The following is a 12,119-nucleotide window of genomic DNA, read 5'->3' on the forward strand; positions in this document are numbered from 1 at the left end:
TGAATTCGCCGAGATTTAATGAAGTTTTAGCCAGTTTTGAATCGTACGAATTGTAGAAATTGCCGTATTGTTACCAATATTATCGGTATAAAGGTATGATGAGATGACCATGACTCCTATTAATGATGATGCTGACGATGATGGGGACGACTGTATCTTTACTTCATGGCAGACTAACATAATTACTTTTCTTGTATTTCTATTATGCTAGTATTTGTGGTTAAATCTAGTATCTTGAGCAAGGATCAGAATCATTTTTAAACATTCTTTTTAATTTTCCTGTTTTTCACATTATCATAATAATCCATGAAAAATAATTCAGAAACATGTTACACATTTTTATACAATCTGTCAGCATATCATGACGAAAGAAATCAGGATCGATCAGCTGATTTCATAGTTATACATGTAGTTAGGTCATTGAATCGGCCAAACCCCGAGAATGAATAGGGTTATAATATAATAATCCTACTCTGCCCCTTCTGAGGTCATGCTTTGAACTTGTTTTTCTTTTACTACGAATCTCAATGATTATATGTGACTGTAATAAATATATCCGGATGATGAAAGGTGAAGACAACGAACAGTGATCAATCCCATAACTCTGATAAGCAAAACAAAATAGAGTCAGGCAAATACGAACCACTGGCTATACCAGAGGTGGGATCAGGTGTCTAGGAGGAGTAAGCATCCCCTGTCGACTGGTCACACCCTCCGTGAGCCCTCTATCTTAATCAGGTAAACGGAGTTATCCGTAGTCAAAATCAGTGTGACAAGAACGGCCTAACAATCGGCATGAAACACATCAGACAGCATTTGACCCAATGATAGGTTGTATGGGCAAACTAGATCGTTATAACGACCATAGAATTTGCGAAATGCTGACTTTAACAAGACTGATGAAACCCCTGCACCATCAACTTGTTTGTCAGGAGCCTGCTTCGATGTTTGAAATAAGGATCTTTAAAAAATATTCCGTAAAACTTCAAAAACGTATAATTTTGACCCATCCAGGTCTGGTGGAGGGGTGATGGTTTGAACAAACTGCAGTCGTAAAGAAATGAGAACTGTGGATATCTAGACCAAGTATAAATGATGACACGCTTGATTCACTTTTGCCTTACGTCATCAGACAATTAAGTCCACATCATATTTGCACAAAACTTATTCTGTTCCATTGAGAGTTTTAGATACGTTATTTGAAGAAGCCAAAGGTAGTCTATACTTGGATTTTTCAACACCAGAATATAGACCTAACTCTGTGATTATGGATGTTGCCAATCACAGGCCATGGATGGTATTCCTCCGAACCATGCCTCCAGTTCCTTAAGCTCAAAGGAATAGATGCCGCAAAGATAAGCAACATTCTTCGTCATAAAAGAGTTTAATCTTGCAGTCCAATATATTTGAAGTTCAAGTCTACACCCTGTAGTTCCTACATATATACTTCTGCTATTGCATCCAAACTTTTTAATTATAAACAAACTTTGCAGTCCCTAGATATAGACCATCTTATGCTTAATCCACCTACGTGTTCTTGTTCTTCGTCTTCTTTCAACTACAGTCCAGCTGGACATGCCATTATTGGTGATATTGATATAGATGAAAATGAGGACCTTAAATCACTTATCTTAAAAGGTCCTGAATACAGAGAACCTCGGTTTTTCAATAGGAGGAAGAACCTCATCTCTATTATGAATTCTGTCCAAGATTTTACCATGCGAAGGGCTAAATATGAAAAAGAACTTAATGCATTGTGAGAATGGATTAAAAGTAAAAGAGGAATATTAAAATCCCGCATTGGACACAGCAAAACAAAAGTACGCACCATCTATCCTTCTGTGTTTAGTAAACCAGAAGTGATAAAAAAATTAGATAGGTTACATGAGAAAGGTAAAACTTGTACGGTACCAATTTTGATGCACCAGATGCGCATTTCGACAAATAATGTCTCTTCAGTGATGCTCAACCGAAATGTTTGAAATCCGAAATAACAATGAAGTGTTAGAGATATTATAGGGGAAAACAGTGTGCCAAAACAGTGGAGTCAAATTCATCTAAGGATAAGAGCTATGCATGAGGGAGATAATCCTTAATTTTGAAATGAATTTCTGAATTTTATAACAGCAATTAAATATACATCCGTATTTTCAAGCTAGTAACGAAGTACTTAGCTACTGGACTGTAGAGACCATCGGGGACTAACAGTCCACCAGCAGAGGCCTCGACCCAAGGGTCATAATGTAAAACTTGTACGGTACCAATTTTGATGCATCAGATGCATATGATTTGGTTCCAGCTGACAAAGCTTGTAACAACATTGTCTGTTTGTAAGGCTCATTATTACAACTGTATTTTAAAGAAACTTGGCATTAAATCCACTTTTGGTAATCGTACTTATACAACAACTGCTCTTTCAAAAGATGAAATTTTTCAAAACCATGCTTCAGTTTTAGGCACATTTAATATCCAATTTAATGGATCGGATGAATATGAGTTACCGTACCCATAATGAATTCCTAAGTTTGATAAAACCCTCATAAATATACATTGTTGGATCGAGTAAATGTTCTACCAAGCCCTTATTTTGCTCCCCACGAAAATATTAACAGTTGTGAAGGAGAAACTTCAAAGGTACTATATACCACTATATGCGCGAGAAGTGGTGTAAATCAAATGTGGATTCTAAAGCATTCTAAAGAACTTTCAGTAAATTTGAAATCACAAAACTTTTCTCAAATTAACAACATCAAAACATAACTTTAGAACGCTTAAGAGGACCACTCATTACAATAAATTAAAGACTAAAGTTTTTGACATAATAGACAGTTGCTTCTTCAACAAAAATGAAAAACGGAAATATTCATATCTGGTAATCAGCCATCCAAAATTAAAGTACTGTTTTAACACCATTCTAATTCCACGCACAAGTACTCTGAATTTGAAAGAATAAGTATGCTGGAGTTCCTCATTGACAATATCTTCGTAGTCCTTGGTGATCAGGTCTTCCAACAGTCTGTTGAAATTCCCATGGACATGAATTGTGCTCCTTTGTTACCTGACATCTTTTTATATTCATATTAAGCAGAATTTATTCAAAAACTTCTACGTGAGAAGATAACATCTCTTGCTGTGGCCTTCAATTCGACATATAGATATATCGACGATGTACACCTGTATTATTTATTAACAATAATAGTTTTCATTCATATGTCGATTCAATATATCCCAGTGAACTCAAAATGAAAGACACCACATAGTCGCCCATTTCTGCTTCATAGTTAGATATTTTATTGAAAGTAGATATTGACGGTAAACTGACAACTCAATTGTATGACAAACGGGATGATTTCAACTTCTCCATCGTCAACTTCCCATATTTATCTAGCAATATTCCATTATCACCTGCATATGGTGTTTACATCTCTCAACTGATTCGATACGCAAGAGCTTGTTCTGTGTATGGTAAGTTTTTAAATCGAAGCAGGCTACTGGCAAACAAGTTGATGGTACAGGGGTTTTCGTTTAAAATCACCGCTTCGCAAATTATATGGTCGTTAAACCAATATAGTTTGGCAATACCACCTATCATTGAGTCAAATGCTATCTGACGTGTTTCATGCCAATTGTTAGAACGTTCGTGGCACACTGATTTTGACTACGGATAACTCCGTCTACCTGATCAAGATATAGGACTCACGGCGGGTGTGACCCGTCGGCAGAGGATGCTTACTCCTCCTAGGAACCTGACCCCACCTCTGGTATATCCAGGGGTCCGTATTTGCCCAACTCTCTATTTTGTATTGCTTATAGGAGTTATGAGATTGATCACTGTTCGTTGTCTTCACCTTTCATGAAATCAGTTGAGAGACATATACACCACATACACTATATGCCTTCGCGTATTATCAGTTGAAAGAGAAACATACCAAATGCAGGCCCTGTGATAATGAAATATTGCTAATTAATATTTAATTGCTGTTATAAAATTTAGAAATTCATTTCAAAATTAAGGATTATCTCCCTCATGCATAGCTCTTATCCTTGGACGAATTTGGCTCCACTTTTTTGGCACGTTGTTTTTGGCTATATTTAGCTCCAAAAACTTCATAGTTATTTCGGATTTCAAACATTTCGGTTGAGCATCACTGAAGAGACATTATTTGTCGAAATGCGCATCTGGTGCATCAAAATTGGTACCGTATAAGTTTTACATTATGGGATGTTGACGATGGAGAAGCTCAAACCATCCCGTTTATCATAAAGTTGAGTTGTCGCTATCTTCAATAAGATATCAAAATATGAAGAGGACATTGAAGACTTTTATTCATTTCGAGTTGACTGGGATATATGTTTATTATTTATTCACCAATCAAGGGCCCTCGGGGGGGGGGGGGGGGGGCATGTACAGGTTAACAAGCAATTAATTATAACAATGAAAATAAATAACAATCATTTAGAATTACTACTGGTAATGCTGACAGAGTTCACACTTCTGCATTGCACATATCTATAATTATATGTGAAATATTGATTGCAGACAAGATTTAAATTAACAACATGATATATACAATAATATAACCCAGTTATATAACCCAGTTGCTTCACACACCAGTTTCTTGGACAGCAAATAATGATAGTGTTGTGTGAATACATATAAAATTGTAATCAAATCGGTATAATTATAGTTTAGTAAGTACAGTTTGCAAGTTTGTAAAACACATGTACATGTAGGATCCAGTTGTTATGATTGTTAATAGATCAAATGTCGTGGATGTATATACATGTCGACTTGAAGGCCACAGTAAGTGGATGATATTTAAAAATTTAGTCTTTGGTATTGCCACACTGACTGTGTTTCATTTTCCCACTATAGCTTCTTTAGTCCATTTCATGGTCTTGTTAAATGTTTTGAATAATCCCTTCATTCACACATTTCGGTGTTGACATATGTACAGTCACAGCTGTGACAAAGTCGTAACTCCATATTGTGGTGTTTTTAGATATCTATTTTAGTGTATCTCTAGTTATCTCTGACTCTGACATTCGTAAGTACATTTGTACTTGATAAATAACATTCCACACGTACATAATGTTCACTAAGGGACAGCATGGATATTATTGCAAAACATATCATTTAAATGCTATGCAACGTAAAATGCTTCTATTTACAGCGTGCTTTACTAATCTTTGTAGTTTACCCATGTGACCATTGTTCATATGTACAATAAAAGGAGAAGCCACGATTGTTGGCGTTAAAAGTTTCGTTTCAATATTCATTTACTTTGAATTTGACATTTTATTTTCTCCCTCACAATCTGATGTAATACCGAAAAGGCCACGACACTGTTGATTATTCAAAACCCTAATTTTCGATGCAACCCACGTTTTTATCAAAAGACATATATTACATAAACAAATATCACACCCTACGAAAAAAACAAAACAAAACCCGCGACAAATATTGATAATCTGCATTGTTAACAAGAATGTTAAGAATAAATAATGTTAAAAATTCTTGTTAACAATGTATAGATTATCAATATTCGTGGTGTGATAATTGTTTTTATTATATGATTGAATAATCCCTAGCTCTCTAATTGGCTGAGATCCAACAATGTAGAAATCATACTACGTTATGTTTACCTGCGAGTGACCTTCCAGGTGAACATTAGGAATTATTTTTTCCACATAGGATCAAAAATAGGTCGGGAACTTCCAATTTGACACGATCGATTATACTTATTTTTGCCGTCCAATGAAATTCCGCGTTTCTCACTGGGTTCGGCTAAGATTTCAGCAGTTTTGTTTTCCGGTCGTCACATGAACAATCTTGAAGTTTTTTTTAATCATTTAAGCATATAATAAAACAATTATTGCTGTTTTTGAGGTCAATACGATGATTTAGCCACCTTCGAAGTATAATATTCACCTCGCCCTTCGGGCTCGGTGAATATTGTACTCCTCATGTGTCTAAATTATCGTATTGACCTCATAAACAGCAATAATTGTATAATGTAATATGTCGCTTGATAAAGACGCTTATTACGTCAAAAATTTGAGTTTTGAATAATCAACAGTGTCGTGGCCTTTTCAGGGTTTTTATAAATTTCTTTTCTGGCCTTGTATCTTTTTCAGATCCGACACTTAAAGAAAGTAGGGTGTTGTTGGGTTTTCGTGCTTATATATAAACTCTAAACACTTTCCAGAAATATACATATATACATACATAAAGTTTCAAACTCTTTGAGGGTTTGAAAAATCGTACCTACTGATAGAGAGGTTCTTGTATGGTAATTAATCGATTAATCCAATATAAACTTCCATGTGTTTATTAACTGACTAGTATAATATTAATTTCTTTTTGAATTTATTTCTATAACTACTGTAACTTATCATAGTAAAAAATTGCTAGACTATTGTTTTGAAATTTGAACTGGTGAAGATAACGAACAGTGATCAATGTCAAATCCTATAAAGAATAACATTAATTAAGAGGAAGGCAAACACGGAAACCTGGATATACCAGAGGTGGGATCATTTGCTTTGGAGTAGCAAATCCCCTGTTGACCGGACACACCTGCCGTGAGCCCCATATGTTGATCAGTAAAATGGAGTGATCCGTAGTAAAATAAGTATGCAAAGAATGGCCTAACAATTGGTATGAAACATGTCAGTCATCATAAAAATATTGAAACAATCAGGTGGTAGAAGTTTACTTTGAAAACGAACCTTTCCATATCTTTTACTGTACGATCATGCGATTGAAATATATGTCATTAGGGATGTGTCTATAGATGTCACTGTCAGCCCTACTTGGGACTTGATCTATCATACAGCAACAATTAACATTTTTCAAAGAACTACACAATAGTTTATTGGTTGAAGCTTGCGTATGCACACTGTCAATGTGAAGACCGTGTTATGTACCCACTACATGTATTTATAACTATCGTCAGACCAAATGTGATTGAAAACAAACCGTTTAATTTACTTTTTGCGTGAGAACGTTTGCATGCATGGATTTTCGTATAAATTTACACGTTTTGCTACTTTTTGTAGGGTATCTTTATACTATATATACATGTATATATGAAACCGCGCTTTTTAAAACATATAGTTTTCAACAGTATCAGCATGTAAGTATTACTAGACCTTATAATCAACCATGTATCTAAAGTAGACTGTGAAATGATTCTGATTACATATGTAGAATTAAGGTTTATACTAGGCATTTGTTTCAACCTTATTGCAACATATTTTCTTTTAACGCAGGGGTTTCACAATAAAATGGATCTTCATTGTTGTGGTGATAGTGGCTGAATTGTCAGTAATAGAGACTACAAAGGATTTCATCAGTAAATACAAGAGATACAATACTTTGTGTCGAGAATTGGGATACGAAAGGAAAACTTCAGGATCCAGCGATAACGGTATAAATTCAGATAAGCTTAGTAACATTTAGTAACCTAAGGGTTATTTCTGGAACTGTAGACATTATGCACTTCTAAACAAAAAATATCGAACAGATTTCATTCAGATTGTAAACCACAGTAAGGCATAATCGAAGATTAAGAATTGTTTTCAGAAGAATATTCATATCATATTGCTTAGATTTGAATTGTAATTGACGAAATTTCTGAATTAATGAGCTACTAAGTATGTCATTAGATTTGTTTTTGTTTGAAATGTCCCAAGTGTGCATTTACTAGTAGCCAACATGAATGCGATACATATCTTACTATAACTATCACAGTTTGTTTCTTCAAGATAGTTTTTAAAAAAATCGCAATTTTTGACATTTCCATATCACAATTTGAATTTGTTTCCTACTTTTGCAATATAGTCACGTTCATAAGCATTACTCATCATGATTTCTCTACACATGAATTCAATGATAATCGTTCGCAGTTTTAATGTATCAAATATTTTAAACTGAATAACTTTCTTGGTGTAACATCAATTTTAAAATGATATTTTTGAAGGCGCAACTCTCAGAAATGCTAGCATTTCTGATAACGTAGTATATAGCTTTAAAAACCAAAAGAAATTGAACACCATATCTATGCATAGGGAAAAGCAAAGAATTGAAAATTAGCATGGATCTAGTTAATGATTGTTTCAAAGTTTTTGCCATATTAAATCAAAGTTCCATGATTATCTTTATGCCTAATTAGGTTTCCAATTTCCACGGTACGTATTAATCTACAATAAATCAAGTTGAACTGTAGTATATTTGTTAGGTTTAGCAGTAGCCCGTAACTTGAGATACCGCCATCTTAAGATGGTACAACAGAAAAAACCGATTTGTATGTTTCGTTGATACATTAAGATTTCAAGTTTTTAAATTCACTTAATAAATGAAGTTTCAACCAAATTGAAGCAAAAAATTCCACGAATTTTTGTATGTCTAATTATATTTCAAGTATTTATTGTAATGACAGTAACCTTTTTAATTGATTTAAGAGAATACCGTATCTTTCCTATCTTGCATACCGGCATCATTTCTCATATTGTATTTCTACTATATTTTTGTTAAATCTAGAATCTTTCTCACCGATCTAAATTCCCCCATTTTATATGATTATAAAAGTTAAGAAGTTCAAATCTTGCGATGTTTACAAACGCTCTTGCGAATGTAAGTCAAAAGTCCCATGTATAAATATCATATCCTTGAAAACATAGTGTTCTCGAAATATTGTTATGCTAGATAAAATTCTTTGATTTGAAGATTATTTCAGTTTGAACTTATAATATCATAATAAATACTTTTGAAATCGAAGCTGAGATCTATATTCTGAACCAGATGCTGTCATAGGACAGCAATTCCCGCACGAAAGTGTTTGCCTTTTATCATAATCTCCTTTGTTCCTGTGTAACCAAATAAGCCCCGATAGGTATTCATAATTTACATGAATATGTTATTGTTGAAATTGTGTGTAAAATATTCAGTTTACCATGCAACTCATAGGCCTCTTATGTTAGTATTTCATGAAAAGGGGAAGATAGCAGTGACCAATCTCACGCCTCGTATAAAGAATACAAAGTTGAGAGTAGGGCAAACACTGACGCCTGGACATACTAGAGGTGGGAGCAGGTGGTTGGAGGAGTACGCGTATTCTGTGGACCGATCACCCACCGTTAGCCCCATATCTTGAACTGGTAAACGGATTAATCCGTAGTCAAAATCAGTGTGTAAAGAATTGGTATGAAACATGTCATACATCATTTTACCCAATGACAGGTATATAGTCGTATGATGACTTGATTATCAGTCTAAATTTGCAATGAATCATAAATTCCGTCCAGAAAGGAGTTCAAGAAAGAAGGTTTTTGTGTATAAAATAGAAGAAAAGAGAGAGGGAAAGAAAGGATTTTTAAATCTTCGTCCCCTTAGTGGTCCCAAGAATGAAAATGGAATTTCTGAAAAACCTTTTTGCACATCTACAGGACGCCACCAATACTATTCTGAAAAATTAAACAATTACGTAATGTGTGAGAGGAGTTATGGAAACATAGGGTTTGTATATAAAGGTCATTGATCGGCCCCACATTTGGCCTCCTGGATGAAAAAAAGATTCTAAAACTTTTTACATATCCACAGGACACCGCCAATCATGTTCCAAAAGATGTATTGACTAATGCGTAAAATTTGATAGGAATTTTAGGAACATGGTTTTTCTAAATTACGTTGTTTTCAGCTCCAAATTTGGCCTGCAAGATGAAAATGAAAATCCTGAAACTTTATTGCACATCCACCAATCACCTTCCGAAAGATCAATATTTTGCTGCGTAACTACTGAAATGTAATAGGAGTTTTGGAAAAACAGTTTTTTAAATAAAAAAACAAACCACATTGCTGTTTGACCCTTATTTGACTTCAAGGATGGAAATGCAAATTTAATTCCGAAACTTTATTGCACATCTAAAGGGCACTACCGTTCATATTCTGAATGAAGATTTGATTACTATTTAAAGTGTAAGAGGAGTTTGAGGAAGACTAAATGTGACAGACGGACCGGGATTACAACAACTTACCCAAACTTTCTTAAAAGTTTACTAGAATACAAATTCAAATCTTCGAGATTTGGTATTTGGACGCTCTCAAATGAAAAGCAGTTTTAAAGTTCAAAATTTGGTTTCATATTATGTTTCAAAGAAATTGCTGGATGTAAAACTTGTACGGTACCAATTTTGATGCACCAGATGCGCATTTTGACAAATAATGTCTCTTCAGTGATGCACAATATTGGAAATCCGAAATAACAATAAACTTGTAAGAACTAAACAGAAAAACAGAGTGCCAAAGACTGGAGTCAAATTCGTCTAAGGATTACAGCTATGCATGAGGGAGATATACCTTGATTTTGAAATGAATTTCTAAACTTTATCACAGCAATAAGATAAGGATTATCTCCCTCACGCATAGCTCTTATCCTTAGACGAATTCGACTCCATTTTTGTGGCACACTGTTTTTCCCTACGATAGCTCTAAAACTTCATTGTTATTTCGGATTTCAAACATTTCGGTTGAGCATCACTGAAGAGACATTATTTGTCGAAATGCGCATCTGGTGCATCAAAATTGGTACCGTATAAGTTTTACATAAACCAAGTAATTAAATGAAGGGAATATAGAATTATCGTTGTACAGTGTAGCAGTAGTTTAAAAAAACATCCCAACCAAAAATAAACCAAAATAGATGAATAAATAGAAAATAAAATAGATACCCAACGCAAATCAGGAACGATAATTTTGCCCACGGAATGGCGTACGAGGTGGAATCACTGTGGATGGGGACTATGTGGTTCTGGAAAACCGTAATGTCGAATGTTCATACTGATATAGTTAACCTCATAGCAGTTATGAGATTGATCGCTGTTCGTTATCTTCACCTTTCATGCATACATGTACTTCGAATTGCTTTATATTACGATATATTGATTCATATTTCAGTACTAAAAATCCCTTTGAAATGTCTCACCATCTTGCATATAGCCGCAATGGATAATAAATTTTCATTACACAGTAATAAATACGATTAACATATCCGCCAATTTGATTTACAGATTTATACATGTACGTAACATAATGGCCGAGAATAAAAAAAAACCAAAACAAATAAAACCATATAAAGGGTAAGTTAGGTGCTTTTGCAACATGTACAATCAGCAAGCTTGACAGATTTGTTAAACAAATCATCATCATCACATATCATGGTATACTTACTCCTCCTGGGCACCTGGTCCCACCTCTGGTATGTCCAGGGATCCGCGTTTGCCCAGTTCTTTATTTTGTATTTCTTTTAGGAGTTATGAGATTGATCATTGTTCGTTATCTTCACCTTTCATTATTATTTAAATTTTTGATTCCCTGTTATTGGGAAACCATGCATGTTTTACGAATTTTATAAAAGTAACTCTCTTTTACCTTTTCATTTCTGTTTCATGATTTACAGAAAGTACGTTTGTAGTAAAACGTCTGTTTCAGTACACTAGCAATCTAGTTTTTAAATCCATATCATATGATTGCATTATGCTATTTATAATTACCACCCTGATGGACAGATGTATGAATTGCACAAACTAATCAGTTACATATATGTAAATGTTTCAGTACACTGCAGGGAACAATATTAAACTGTGGGGTTCAGTTACAATTTTGTGATTGTTTTTTAAAACAGAGATCATCGCCTTTTACGCCCAGCTATCCGCGGATCAGTGGAATCTACATGCGAATGCTGTTGTTGTATTTGGGAGAATGATTCTGAACTCTGGATCCGCTTATGACGCTAACACGGGTATATTCACAGCACCCAAAAAGGGCACCTATGTCTTCACATGGACCATGCTATCAGCGCAAGGGAAACACTTTCACACCACAGTTGTTCTTAACGGCATGGTAATGGGCTACAATTTTGTTGACGGCAGAACCGGTAATTCTCATAACGCAAGTGGAACCTCATCAGCTATTATTAAAATGAAGAAGAACGACAAAGTGTGGATAAGGACATATAACAGATTCGGGGAATTTGCTTATAAAACTTGGGCATCATTTTCTGGTTATCGATTGTAAATAACAGAGTTGTTTTCAAAAGTAAAGGACTTTTGACCATTGC

At 34.6% G+C, this 12,119-nt stretch overlaps 1 protein-coding gene across 1 annotated transcript; it reads left to right on the forward strand.

The window, feature by feature from the left end:
- Positions 1-7,089: 7,089 nt before the first annotated feature.
- LOC125677003 (complement C1q tumor necrosis factor-related protein 3-like) lies at positions 7,090-12,119 on the forward strand. The gene is made up of 3 exons (XM_048914912.2): positions 7,090-7,139; positions 7,276-7,433; positions 11,685-12,119. Exons 1-3 carry the CDS (start codon positions 7,093-7,095, stop codon positions 12,074-12,076), a joined length of 597 nt encoding a protein of 198 aa, XP_048770869.2. The 5' UTR covers positions 7,090-7,092; the 3' UTR covers positions 12,077-12,119.

This window comes from Ostrea edulis, chromosome 3, assembly GCF_947568905.1.
Source record: "Ostrea edulis chromosome 3, xbOstEdul1.1, whole genome shotgun sequence".
NCBI classification, from domain to species: Eukaryota; Metazoa; Mollusca; class Bivalvia; order Ostreida; family Ostreidae; genus Ostrea; species Ostrea edulis.

Bases quoted from the DNA above. Each gene is read 5' to 3' on its own strand.
- LOC125677003 (XM_048914912.2), top strand. From the start codon at position 7,093: ATGAAACCGCGCTTTTTAAAACATATAGTTTTCAACAGTATCAGCAT. The intron at 7,140-7,275 runs GTAAGTATTACT...CTTTTAACGCAG, and splicing joins GTTTTCAACAGTATCAGCAT to GGGTTTCACAATAAAATGGA. The intron at 7,434-11,684 runs GTATAAATTCAG...TTTTTAAAACAG, and splicing joins TTCAGGATCCAGCGATAACG to AGATCATCGCCTTTTACGCC.